Raw genomic sequence first — 14,796 nt, 5'->3', positions numbered from 1 at the left:
ATGATTACGGTCTGATGGGGAAAAACAAACGCATTCAAAATACTCTGTTAACACAAGCCAGCAGAATAGAATAAGAAATAAACAAGCAGAATGAAAATATATTAATTGACATTTAAATGGGAATCTTTTGAAACTTTATGACTGGAGAAGGCAGTGTCCTAATTGAAAATGCCTGGGCGATCTCTCTGGCAGAAGGGTAAAGTCAGCACAAAGACGCGTTACTTGAAAAAACGAAGGATGCTCACAGGGCTACAGGGAGCCAGAGTCCATGCCACAGTCACCAGCGCTTGCGAGAAGAATATGAACATTGTCTCTCTCCTGACAGTCAGACTGGAAAGCCCTTCCTTGAAAACAAAAGCACTCTTAGCGCAGGTCATGCTCTGGACCTTTCATTGGCCAGGGTGTAGACTCACATTCTGACAGAGGAACTGATCTGACGCATGTGAACTGAACGATTCATCATTCATCTGTTCTCGAAAGCAACGACAATTCCACTCTATTGGCTGGAAACTGATCTTCCACTATTAAACTTTCAGAAATGTTAACGGAAGGAAGACAATTTGTTTTAAAGTGCCATACTTAAACATTTTTTTTCTTGGTTTAATCTAAAACCCTTCCGATGACATTTTAAAAGGTATCCCGCACAAATGTGACTTTACCTACGAAGTAATTTGAGTGTGTAAGTTTCAGGTATGACTTATTCGTGCTGCATGTAAGTTTGCTGGCTTCTAAGCTCTCACTATGAATAGAATTACACAGAGCTGGACCTTAGGAGAGCCAGCTCATTTCCTTTTGGCCACACTCCTAAAAACAAAGGAACTCACATTGTTTTAAGAATCTTGGTGTTTTCTGAGTTTTTTGTTTCACCCAGAGAAACTTATTTATCAGTGAGATATATTTAGGTTCTGTTTGTTTTTTATTTTGTTCTGTTGAGATACGGTCTCTTCATATAGCTCTGGCTGGCTGTCCTGGAACTCACTGTGTAGACCAGGCTGGCCTCTGGCCCACAGAGATCACCCAGCCTCTGCCTCCAGAGCATTGGGATTAAAGGCGTGCCCCACCCGGGCCAGACTATTCACACCAAGTCTGGTTCTTACGTTCATTTTAAACGTGAAAAGAGAGCAGAGAAGGAACTTATCAAGTGAAGTTCTCGGGGGAAGGTATGTAATTAATGGGTTGTCTATCTATCAGTAGCCACGTGGCTGTGTCTCCATGGCACTCTCTAAGCTGAAAATTCGCCTGTCATGAGACACAGCTTTCCTGTCTTCATTTCCTTCGCGACTTGGAATCATTAGTAATGTCTATGGCGACTTCCACCTGGAGGCAATGACAAGTTCAAATGAAAAATATGAACCAAACCTTGCCACCCCCGAGGACAGCACGCCACCTGGACCTCAGGCCAGAACCAAGAAGCTGGGGTCTCCCAAAGGTCGACAGAATTCCTAGAAGGTTCGTTCTTGTGGCTTTGAAACCAGCGTGAGTCAGAAAACAAGGCCGGCATCCTCCTTACCCTGTGGCTTGTGGCCCCCGAAACTAAGATCCTCAAACATCAGGCAGCTTATATAGTATGAGCTGGCGAAACAAACAAAAACAACTCTGATGTACAAAATACCATTCAGTGTGGCCTCCTTCTATCAAATGGCTGCCTCTGCTCACGTACCTTCCACTGCCCCTCCCTGACCTGTGAGCCCCGATCGGTGCTGAGTTTGCTTGGCTTAGCCAGACTTTACTCAAGTTCCTGAACTGTTTCTTACGCCTGCCTATGCGTTTCCACGCATTCGTGTGTGTTGTGTGCGTGTAGTTTCCCCAGACACAGATGCTAAGCTAGTTTAGCACAGTCCTCATCCGTGTGTGTGTGTGTGTGTGTGTGTGTGTGTGTGTGTGTGTGTGTGTGTGTGTGTGTAGTTTCCCCAGACACAGATGCTAAGCTAGTTTAGCACAATCCTCACCCTTGACAGCTGATCGGGTTCTCTTCCCCCACCATATCCAAATGCCTCCAACCAGCCTGACCTGTGTTCAGTGAGGACCCTGTTACAGGGATTTGGCCAGAGCCCCAGTCATCCCTCCAATTCTTTAAGTAATGCCCCAGCCTTAACCCTCCACTGTGATCCCTGGTCACAAATCTGCCATTGCTCAGGCTGAATACAGGGATTACAGTCTGTTACAGGGATTGTTCAGATCAGGACCTATATCCTGGTAACCCTAACAAGCTAGGCCCAGGCACCCAACCTCAATAAGCAGTTACTACAGTAAAGTTGGTCACAGTAGTGCATGCCAATAGCCCCAGCCCAGGGGGCAGAGGCGGATGGGTTTTTTGAGGTTGACGACAGGCTGGTCTACATGATTAGTTCTAGGTTGGTCAAGGCTACACAATGAAGGGGGTTGGGGGAGGAGAAGATGGCCACATCACATTGGAAAGAGGAACAAATAAAGATGTCCAGGGACACTCTTCACCCCAAATCTATCGTCAAAGTCCTAATGAGATTGAAGTTTAAATAGACAACCAAGACAACGAAGCGATCAGGTCCAGGTCCTACCCATCGCTCTCTCTGCTCCAGTCTCCTGCGACTGAGTTGACAAGCTGTCAGAATTGTGTAAAGTTCCTCCTCCGGCTGCTCCTGCCACTGAATTTCAGTCCTTTTCTCCTTCCAACATGATAGATACTTCTAGAGAAATCCCAGTTTCTTGGAGCCCATTGTCTCAATAGTCTGACAACCAACGCAATGTCATGTACTTTTCCCTACAATATCTTCTTCTTCACCCCAGTCTGGACGCTTACAACTTCAGCCCCTCCTCCCAACCACAGGCTACCATTAATATACCAACTGCAGCGGTCGGTCCTCGATGAAATCTCCATTCCCACATTTTAACAGGTGTGTGTGAAACCTGCTCTTTTATTATCCAGCAGGAGCATGATATTAAAAATCTCCGGCCCAGGGTAGGCAGTGGTGGCTCATGCCTTTAATCCCAGCACTCACATCCCCACAGCAGCTCTTTCCCTGCCAGGCAGCAGCTACTGGAGATCCCTCGCCCACCTCCCTTACAGTCCGTGACCCAGAGCCAGTATCCAAGGAATAATTGCATCCGCAAACCAGTGCTGTAGTCGTGAGGTTAAAGGGGAAGAAATCACAGACGGCATTTAAATGCTCAGTGGTGAGCATGGCTGAGCCAGGTGGGCCATGTTATTTCAGTTCCATATGAATGATTTACAAAACGCTGATGTTTGACTTTCTCCCATGGGAAAATCTATTGCTTTTTGGAGATTAAAAGATGCTCAGGGACTGGGGTGACGGTTTGGCTGGCAAAGTATTTGCATCCTGACAACTCGAGTTTGGATCTACGGGACTGACAAAACAGGCCAGGCTGGGCATGGTAGTGTGTACCTGTAATCCCACTGACATCAAACGGGACACAGGCAGATCACTGAAAGTTCATGGGTCACCTACCTGACCTTTGTCGAGAGTTCCAGGCCAATTAGAAACCTGATCTCAAAAAAAAAAGAAAGAAAGAGAGAGAGAGAGAGAGAGAGAGAGAGAGAGAGAGAGAGAGAGAGAAAGAAAGGGAGGAAGAAAGAAAGAAAATGGAAGACTCACACCCAAGATTGTCCTATGGGCTCTAGACAGGTACCTTGCAACCTACGTGAGCCACAGGCATGTACATATACACAGAGACATTTTAAATGTATCTCTGAGAGAAAAGAGTAGTTAGAATGTTTTATCAACAGCTGAACGGAAAGTAAATGTTCTGAAGGGAAAGAGATTGAAAGTCTGTCTTTCAATTCTGCTTTCTAGAAAGCGAAGTTTGTGTAATACCACTCTGTATAAATTACAAAAGTGTATATTATATGCTTCTATAAAAGGTAAAATCTATACTATATGCATGAGGTATCAAAATGTCAACTATAGCTAGGCATGGAAATGAATGCCTTTAACTCCAGCACATGGGAGTCAGACAGGAGGTAACACAGAGAGGAGGCCTAGTTTTTAGAAAATTACTTTAGTGTCCACGCTTTTAATAAAACATACAAGAACCAAAAACAAATTCGAATATAATACACTTAATATATAAAAATTTAGTAATAGTGGACTGGAGAGATGGCTCAGCGGTTAAGAGTACTGGCTGCTCTTCCAGAGGTCCTGAGTTCAAATCCCAGCAACCACATGGTGGCTCACAACCATCTGTAATGAAACCTGATGCCCTCTTCTGGTGTGTCTGAAGCTACAGTGTACTCACATACATAAAATAAATAAATATATTTTAAAAAAATTTAGTAATAGAAACTAACACATACATCCAATAAAATTACCATTTTTCTCCAGGTTTCTATAGAACATTGTGGTGGTTTGAATAGGCTTGGCTCCCATAGATGCCTATGTCTGTGTGCTTGGCCCACAGGGGGTGGCACTATTAGGGGTGTGGCTTTGTTGGAGTAGGTGTGGCCTTATGGAGGAAGGGTGTCACTGTGGGGTGTGCTTTGAGGCCTCCTGTGCTCAGGGCCTCTGCCTAGTGTGGAAACAGAGTCTTCTACAGAGTACCTGAGGAAAATAGTCCACTCCTGGCTGCCTTCAGATCAAGATGTACAATAGAGAACTCTCAGGTCCTCCTGTACCATGTCTGCCTGGATGCCGCCATTATCCTGTCATGATGATAATGGACTGAGCCTCTGAACCTGTAAGGCAGCCCCAATTAAACGCTGTCCTTTGTAAGACCTGCCTTCATCATGGTGTCTCTTCGCAGCAATAAAGCCCTAACTAGGACAAACATAAAAACCTGATTTTTATTCAGGATATGAGTAAATTTGGGAACTAAATACACACATAATAAGCCACCTATCGCTGAGGGCTCTTCATCTGCAGATTCGAAAACATTTTTTAAAGAAAAGTATATCCACATTGGACATGCAGAGACAATATTTTTCTTGACTGGATTCCCCAAACAATACACTTCCACTGTGTGACTTCATTACAAGCAACCTAGCCATGATCAAAACACGTGGGCAATGTGTGGTTTACTCTCCCACTCAGTTACTCAGCACGAGGGACTCGTCCACATTTATGGAGGATTCTGGAACCCCTCCCCTGCCAGTACGGATGGAGACACAACTATTGCTGTGTTGAGATTTCTGAACTTTGATGCTAACGGTTAAGACTGTCTACCTTTCTCACTCTTCATTTTTGCTTCTCCTCTGCAATTATGAAGCCTTACAGAGTCAGCATTGACTCTGCAGAACAGAAGTAACCAATGACAACCGTTTTTTGAACATCAACTTCTAGGGGTGAGGTAAGAAAAACTAATCTAGGATAATCACTAGGTCAAAGAGGAAATCAAAATAGTAGTTATCCCCCTCTTGGAAACAATGGAAAGTGCATGTCAGAGCTTATGAGACCTAATCAAAACTGTACTTAGAAGTAAATTTTTAGCTTTAAAGACCCTACATTTTATAATTACACAATCTGTATGTGCTGTAGAAATCATGAGACTCAAAAGATGTTCATACTTGCTGCTCTTGCCAAGACCCAAGTTCAGTTCCCAGCACCCATGGCAGGCTGCGCACAACTGCCTGTAACTCCAGCTCTAAGGGATCTGACGCCCTCTTCTGGCCTCCATGGGCACTACACTCACATGCACACACCTGCACACAGACTTACAGACATACATACAAATAAAAAAAATATTTAAGGGGTTCGGGATTTAGCTCAGCGGTAGAGCGCTTGCCTAGCAAACGCAAGGCCCTGGGTTCGGTCCCCAGCTCCGAAAAAAAGAAAAAAGAAAAAAAAATATTTAAAATCACTAAAGGAAATCATATAATCCAATGCATTTCTTTCATAGAACCTGTATCTTCAGTTGCTAGTTTACATATTTATGTGTCACTGTGCCATAAATTAAAAATACAAATACAAGGGGTTGGGGATTTAGCTCAGTGGTAGAGCGCTTGCCTAGGAAGCGCAAGGCCCTGGGTTCGGTCCCCAGCTCCGAAAAAAAAAGAAAAAAAAAAAAATACAAATACAAAATAAAAATAAAAACACTATGCTAGAAACGCCGACGTTGGCTAGCTCACAATTGAACAGTTTATAGTTCAAGCTCCAGGAGATCTGACTCTCTCTTCGGGCATCAGCATGCAAACAATAACAAAAATTTTTTAGAGCAAACCGCATTACCAATGGCTCCTTAAAGTTTAGATGAGGCAATGTATACAAAGTGCCTGCCGCACTGCTTGACACATGGGAACATTAACAAGACTCCATCTTTCTCCCTCTCATGGTTTATTCCACTTCCAAGTAGGATCCACAACCACTTAATAAAATGAAAAGGGAAATGGTGTAAAACTTATCTTGTAGAATAGTCTTTTTTCCATGATAGTGGAGATATAGAAGATAGAGATTAATAATAATAATAATAATAATAGTAATAGTAATAGTAATAATAATAAAGGGTAGCGAGATTATCTGGGGGCAGCAGAGTTCCTAAGGTCTCACTTTCATGCTTCCATATATTTGCATTTCACAGTTAACTATTAAAGACCTTAAACCAAGATGTTTTAATAAATTAATAACCAGGCTCTGGTAAAAGGAAATCAACCTAGACAAATTAGACTGTGAGACGCTGCTCACAAGAGTCTCCGCTATCAACAACAATTACTCAAGTCTCCCATAGTTCCATATTAACTCTAAAGTTGGCTGGTTTTCCAAGCTTATCCAGACCAAAGGAAAAAGAGGCTGGGGACGGGGGGTGGGGGAGAGTCACCATCAGAACCTGCAAGACAGTAAGTTTCCTTGGAGAACAAGCAAGAATCAGTAGGGTACAACTGTAGGATCAATGTTACTGTAACAGATCAGATGAAGAATGCCTCTTGTGTATGTATGTTGTATGTACATGTATATGTATGTGCATATGTGTGTGTGCACATGTATGTTGAGGCAAGAGGACAACCTGAGATGTCATCTTCCATGTGTCTATCTACTTTATTTGTTGAGACAAGTTCTCTCACTAGGACCCAAGGTTCATCAGTTCTGATAGACGGCCATAAATATCCTCCTGGCTCTGCCTCCTAGGAGCTGGTATGACAAGTGCACACCACCATCATGACAAGCTTTTGACATGAATGTTGGGGACCAAACTTGGTCATGCACTAAACACAAAATCGTGGAGCCTATCCCATGAGGGATGAACAGGTTAGCTCCCTTAACCTTCCTCATTGCCTTGGTGACTGAGAAGGCACTTGGTTAGAAAGGCTGTGAAAACTGGAATGAACCTGCCTGACTCACGACTTCCAACCTGAAGTCCTCCTGCAAGCTCACATAGCAGGCACGGTTGTATGACCAGTTTGTGTCCCCTGCTGCCTCCTCCTTGCCATCATCTTCACCCTTGCTGTTTTTTCATAGGTCACCCTAAACACAAGCTCTCTCACCACCTCCACCTCCCTCCCCTCTCACACCCTGTGTCTTAGAAACAGAGAGTACAACGTATTTGTTTCCACGGCATCTAGGCACCTCTTCCATTTTGTTTCCTTAAATCAATGGCTTTCAACCATCCTAATGCTGCAACCCTTTAATACAGCTCCTCACATCGTGGTGACCCCCAACAATAAAATTATTTCACTGCTACTTCGTAACTGTAGTTTTGCTACTGTTATGAATCATAATGTAAGAACTGATATCCAGGATATCTGATGTGCAACCTCAAAGGGGTCACAACCGATGGGGCTGAGAACCACTTCCTTAAATTAACTTAATAATGGCCATGAAATTCTTCTCTCCATACACTCTCTCTCCCAAATTCGAAACAAACTCACAAGGAGACAAACGCACGCTTGAGATAGTAAGTAAACAACGGGGTAATAATAAATAAACAACAAACACTGAAATGTACAAGACTCCAAGCCTCTTGATGATTCTAGGCGTGGCCTGCGAGCTCAGAAGTTCACTCTAAATCTTTCCTCGTATAGAAATAGTCACACGTTTGCTTAGAGGGTCGGCGAGCCTGAATGAGATGGTTCATAAAAATGTATTTATGGCTGATTAGACATTAATGAACACTTAATTGCGTCATTGTTCCATATTTAGATTAATCCTGAGGTTTTAATATGACGGGTAAACATCTTCAAGAAGTACGTCTTTGTATTCAAATCATATCTGAAATTCTTTCGGATTTTTCTACAAATCTAATCCAACACTCTATACTTAAATAGTCATATTCCCTCACTGTGGAGTATAATCCTGCATGCCTCCACTGGGCTAGCCTTGGTCAACCCTTGGCTTTCTCTTCTGTTCCTCAAGTACTTCAGGCTACCTTCCGTGTGTAACCCTGTCACTATTGCTACTGCCTGCTGCCTCACCATCCAAACATCCTGCAAAATTGGCGCTAGAGCAGAGAGACCTTCCTCACATGCGCTTTAGCATCTAGCCAGCCCTTCCACACATGCGCTTTAGAATCTAGCCTGCCCTTCCACACATGCGCTTTAGCATCTAGCCAGCCCTTCCACACATGCGCTTTAGCATCTAGCCAGCCCTTCCACACATGCGCTTTAGCATCTAGCTGCCTGGGGCCAGTTTCTAGCTGCTTTATTCTTACTTCAGTGACTGGGGATATGGCTCAGCGGCAGAGTAATAACCAAATATGCACAGGGTCCAGGGTCCAATCATCAACCCAGCAAAAACCAAAACCAAATGCACTTTTTTTCTTTAAATTTCTGAATGTCTGTTGGCCCACTAGACTAGAACTGATAAAGTCGGATTCATTCTCTGCTTCTCCACTCAGAAAGAGCGAAGTGAGGTATATGTCCAGTTGCTAGATGAATCAAACAAGTTTTTTCACACTTTATTTATTTACTTACTTTTATTTTGTGTGTACTCGTATTTTTTCCTGCAATGTGTGTGAGGGTGTCAGATCCCCTTGCAGGGACTTGAACCCCGATCCTCTGGAAGAGCTCTTAACTAACCACTGAGCCACTCGCTCAATTAAGCAAATTAAGTTGATCTGAAGGACTTGCGCTATGAATAGCTTCTGTTTTGGCTTTCAAGTGTATTTGTATCATTTTCTACGTCCTTACTGTGCATTGGTATTTTGTCTGCATGTATGCCTGTCGAGGGTGTCCAAGCCTCTGCAACTGGAGTTACAGACAGTTTTGAGCTGCCCTGTGGGTGCTGGGAATTGAACCCAGGTCCTCTGGAAGAGTAGCCAGTGCTCTTAACCACTGAGCCATTTCTCCAGTCCAGAGAGTATGCACCATTTAAAAACATATTTGTTAGGCTGGAACCCCTGCTTATTCCCAGCAAAAGCTGGGAAACCCTGTCTGCCCTCCTTCCCCGCCTGCACAGAGAAAACTCCCCTACCGACTTGGAGAAAACTCTAGGCTAACCTGTATCACTCCTTGTCTCCAAGTTTCTGGAAACCTACCCGAGAGTGCCAGACCGAGAGCTCAGGTTTTGGCCCTGTATAGACACCGTCCCAGCTCCTAGCTGAAATGTCATAGCTCCTTGCCTAAGCTCTATAAAAACCCCTTGCTTTGGCCTAGATGTGTGACTTCATTGGCCTCCACGTGTGGGACGGGTGAACCTACCGGAGAGCTACCTCCTAATAAACCTGCCTTTATCTACTTTTAATCTGGTCTAATCTGGCCTAGATCTGTGTCACCAAGGGGGGGGGAAAATGCCTATCAATTTTGTCTTGATAATTTACTCCTTGAAGAAGCCTCTTTAAGAAAGCAGTTCTTGGGGCCAGAGACGGCTCAATGGTTACCTGCACTGACTGCTCTTCCAGAGGTCCTGAGTTCAATCCCCAGCAACCACGTGGTGGCTCCCAACCATCTATAATGAGATCTGATGCCCTCTTCTGGTGTCTGGAGACAGCTACAGTGGACTCATATAAATGAAAATAAATAAATCTTTAAAAATCTTTAGCTGCCAGCCCTCCGATGCAGAAACAAAATGTTCAATGATTCAAGGCCACTGCCAGCTATGTAGCAAGTCTAAGGCTAGCCTAGGCTGCCTAAAATGCAGTCCTATAAAAGAAGGGAGGAGAGGGAAAAGAAAATCGTCCTGAGATGGCCAATTAGTTACATCTGCATACTCTAAACATTTTTTAATGCGAAAGACCAGCTTTGACTACACTCTAAAATGTATATTCAGGTCCTAAAAGTATGTATACTTGATCACAACTATTTGAAAATCTAAGAACCAAATGGAGCAGTGTAAGAAGTCACTGCAAAGGACAGAGACAGTAACCCAGCATCCCTGGGACCTGAAGTCAGAGGAACTCATGAGCATTAACAGATGGGAAAAACTCGGGACCCCGGGGCAGGAGAATAGAGGCCCACAGTGTGTCTCCACGCAAAGCCGGAAGAGTCTATGTCTAAAACAGACAGGTCCCTAGACTCAAGCAGACAGGTGACATCCTTCTGAGAGCAAGGACTGTGGACAGCAAAAGTTACAATGTACCACAAGAGAGATAACATGGGACCCATTTGTCCCCATGACTGCAGATAATAAACTTGTGCCAGTTACGCCCCCCAGCCCATCTGCCACCGTGCCTGACTCTAGCAAATTTATTAAAACGTCAAATGGCCTCACTTCTCTAGGCATAAAAACCCCACTCCCAAACCTTCACAAAGGGCCCTTGCATGCCTTCCCTCGCCCGACAACATTCTCCACTGCGCCCCATCCACTTCCAAACTGGGCTTGAATTTTGCAGCCCCTGCACCTGACCTCCTGCAAGCCCCAGCTCCCAGCCTGCTGCTCTGAAGCCTTCCTAGGCCAGCACCCCCCTCCCACACAAAGCCTGGCTCCTCTCACCCCAGGAAAACTGTTCTGCCTACTTACTAAGCTAATGCAACTTCTTGCCCCGAAACACACAACAAAAGCCCAGGAAGCACCTAGACGGCCCAGTTCCTCCAGTCCGAACCCCAGCCCCCACACTAACTGCTCAGTTCCTCCAGTCGGAACCCAGCCCCAAAATTGCATGCCTTATCAGTCCTTGTATCTTCAGGAAATGACAAGAGATCGGCACTGGAAAACCCCAATAAACATGTACGGGACTTAATGTAACATGTTTTACAGGACAATTTTAAAACATGTTATGCGTGTTTGAAATTCTCAGTCAGTTAAAAATAATTACTAGTTTCTTGCATCCACATATTCGTCTCCTTTGGGGGGCGGAGGAGGGGGTCCTAGAGATAAAAAGTGACCTCTGGTTCTATTTGCACACCATAGGATATTTCTAAGAATATTCAGGTGGGTTATTTCTAAGTGGTGGATTGGAATATGCCAAATTGAAACTACGTGTCCTTTGAGTTATTTAATTCCCTCCTTTTTGGTTGATCCTGTAATCACCGCTTGGGTGTCTAACCATCACCGGAAAATTTTACAGCTGGTTAGAACCATATACTTTTGGGATTACGGACACTGAAACGCTTGCACTTTCCAATGTAGCTGTTTCCCACTTTCCAGTAAGCTATGAAATAAAATATGAACTCATGGGCTAGCCCCAACTGTAGTGGGGCAGAGCTAGACAAGACCTAGGTACTGTCTGTGCAGCCTCTCCTCTGGGATGGCATAGGGGCACTCGCCCAGGAAATGTGCATCTGAGGCTGGCGACAAAGCCTTCCTTTCTCTTCTTCACTGGGAGAACCAGAGAGAACAAGTTCATTACAAGTTCACCGTCCCTGGTGGGATCTAAGGAACCATCTAGAAAATGATCCCTTATGTGAGTGTCATTATGTACTACAAGAATAATACACTGTGAGCTAACAATTGGCTGTCAGTTATTTCAGAGCCCCTCCTGGTTCAAGTTTAGCAAGTAGGAATATAACACTCCCTGCAGTGCTCGCCGGTGTCTCTGGTTCTATGGCTGACCCACGTGAAGTGATCACAAAAGAGTGCAGGTGTCCGACAACATGCTTAAGTGCAAAGTATCAAAGGTTGCTTCCTGCTCTTGAACATAGATTAAGTAAGTCCTAGGGTATTCCTAAAATGTCAATCACACTTCTCAAAATCAAGTTTCACCGCTTGCATTTTGATTTGTCAACAGTGGTAACGTTGTGGTTCAGAATGAAAGGCTGTGAGCCAGTCCCCAGTAGCTCCAAGACAAGGAGGCCTGCCACAGACATTGACATTCCGTTAGAGAATTTTATAGTACATCCTAATCTCTCAAACAGCCCATCGCTAGAACCACCCTTAGAGAGGAGAAAGTGAAGCACCTCAGAGATTGTGACCCCCCCAACGGGGTTCAAAAGACAGTTGCCACCTGCATATCAGCAGGCACCACCACTCCCCCACTCCTCCCCCACTCCTCCCCCACTCCTCCCCCACCCCACCCCGGGCTCTTTTATCTAATGCCTCCTGTTTTAAGAAAAAGTCTCTTCCTCCAACCCATGACCCTAACTTAGGAGCTGAGCCCAGTCCTGCAGGAGTCATAGCAGACAGCCATCAGGAGGAGGTCAGCCTACCACAGGCGAAATTAATAATGAGGGTGAGACACAAGCAACTTCAGTAATAGAGTTGGAACCTTTGAAATGTGTCAAAATGCTTCTCTTTGGTGAAGATGACAGATCACGAAATTCCTATCTGTTTATAAATACTCATAAAATAGAATTGTAAAAAAAAAAAAAGTGAACATACCGAGTGTTTTCAAATGATACTATGTTGCTGTTCCTTTAGATACCATTGCCAAATTGTAATGGTACCGGGAAGGAGCTCCAGACGAAACAAGAGGACAGAGGCCAGTGTTAAACTTTGGAGTTTTAGGAGAGGTCCATTAGACTATAAAGTGCCTCGTTAAAAACTCCAAATCAAAACTCAAAAGCAGCCTGGGATCAAGTTTCAAAGGGAACAAACAAAATACTGTAGAAGAAGTCTTGAAGGTGCGTGCACAAACGTAAGGACGATTCTCCTCCAAATGTTCAAGTCCTGCACAGCAAAAGAAGTGAAAGGCAGACCAGCCCTCAGAGGCGTTCAGCTCGGGCCCCTTTAGTAATGCAGGCAGCTTAATTACAGGGGCTGAACTAGGGGGATGCGGGGGAGGGGGGCGCGGGGGTGAGGATCAAGATCGATCTTTGAGGCACAGCAAGAAGCAAGCTTTCACTAGATGTTTGTCTGCTCGATTCAAAGGAACCTTGGCAAAAACAAATCTCTGCTGCACACACAAAAAAAGGCAAAACACAGCAAAATAAAAATGCTGTTTGTTCACAATCCGCATAGAAAACACCTTGGTAGGTAAAAGTAAAAGCTAATCCTTCAGGGGAGGCGCAGGGACCCCAGAAGGCCACTTTACAGGCTTTTAGGGTTTGAACTTTTGACCTCCTTTCCAAAATGTCATAAAAGAATGTTTAAGCCGTGGAACCAGAAAGAATGCTTTCTTCATCGAATCGCTTCATAAAGCATCGCTATGTGCTGTATTTGCTCTTAGCCACCGGGCCCGAGGTCCAAAACTAAAGTTTACTAAGCGCGAGGTTGCCCGGGATTAAGAAAAACATATTAAGTAGAATTGCAATAAAAACACCAAGTCAATACAACGCCGAGTTTCGGCCGCGAAAACCCCTCCCCAGCTATTCTGCTCACTATTTTCTTTTCTCGTTCGCCACCAACAAACGAAAAGATCAAACGTTTACCCTGGCTCCTCTCGGTTGTCTCTTTTTCTCCACCTTCAATCGCACAATACAATCGCACAATACGGTTTGGAAGTTGCACAACAAGGAAAGCATTTAAGGAGAAATGTACCTTTTGTCTTGTACAGAAATGCGAGAGAGTGAGAACGGCGCCAACACACCTGAGCCGAGCAACGAGCCCCACCAGGTCGCCACCCTGGAAAAGGATGTCGCAAGGACGGAAGGGCTGGCCACGCAGACCTGGAACCACCGGGATCCCGACTCTCCCCGCCTTCCCTCGGCCGGGCCCGCACTTCCCAGGCCCGCGAGGCGTGGAAAAGCTGACACCCTAGCCCCGATCCGTGCGCACCCCCGAGCTGCCGCGCCGCCTACCTGGCCAGCCCCAGGCGCCGCCCCGCGGGGCGCGCCACCGACGCCGCCAGGAGGCTCCCCTGGCCGCCCCTGACGCGCGTGGTGAAAGGTGCAGTCCACTTTCCAAGTGCCCCCAAAGTCCCCCGATTCCGCGCTCTCGAAGCGCCGCGGACCCCCTCCCCAACCAAGATGCGGGCGAGGATCCTGGGACCCCAGGAACTCGGCCTAAGCCCAGGCTCAGCACCCTCCCTAGCCGGGGACAGGGCAAGGACCTTGCAGCCCGACGGGGCGGAGGCACTCACCCAAGCAGCGAATCTGGAAGCCAGAAGGGGGTCGCAGAGCCCTGCGCGTCCAGCCCTCCCGCAGCGCCTCAAGATGCTCCTCCTTGCCCTGGATCAGCAAGACCTGCTCGTCGATCCAGCCTAGGAAAAAAGTCTCAGCCACCGCGGCTGTGACCTTCTTGTTCCAGAAGTGTTGCATGTTCTCCGCTTTGAAATCTGCGAAGATCTCGTACCCGATGTGGTGTCGGGCAAGCTGCCGGGGTTGGGTGGGAACCTGAGGCGAGGGCTGAATCGTCCCGGGCTTCTCCTCTGCGGGGCTGTCGGCCGGGCCCAGGACGATGGCCAGAGAGTGTGGCGCGATCTGCAGAAACTTCTCCATCTTACCAGGCATCCGCCGCGCGGACTGCACTCACCGGTGCCGCCGCTGCGGGCTGCTGGAGGGAACCGGCACCGGACAGTGACTGTGGGACGAGCGGGGAGAGTCAGAGTCTTGCCTGAGATTGGGGGTCCGCACCCTTCCCCGCCCGCCGTGCCCCGCAGGAGCCCGGTAGTCCCAAGGCACAG

General features: G+C 46.1%; 1 protein-coding gene across 1 annotated transcript in view; it reads right to left on the bottom strand.

The window, feature by feature from the left end:
- Window positions 1–14,796, bottom strand: part of Stox2 (storkhead box 2) — a 230,855-nt gene that overhangs the window by 215,867 nt on the left and 192 nt on the right. Inside the window, exon 2 of the mRNA XM_032918839.1 lies at window positions 14,254–14,693. Within this exon, the coding sequence (XP_032774730.1) occupies window positions 14,254–14,623 (370 nt within the window). The 5' untranslated portion in view covers window positions 14,624–14,693. The remainder of the gene's footprint in view (window positions 1–14,253; window positions 14,694–14,796) is intronic.

The sequence above is a fragment of the Rattus rattus genome, chromosome 13, assembly GCF_011064425.1.
Source record: "Rattus rattus isolate New Zealand chromosome 13, Rrattus_CSIRO_v1, whole genome shotgun sequence".
NCBI lineage: Eukaryota > Metazoa > Chordata > Mammalia > Rodentia > Muridae > Rattus > Rattus rattus.
This window is presented reverse-complemented; position numbering and strand designations above follow the sequence as displayed.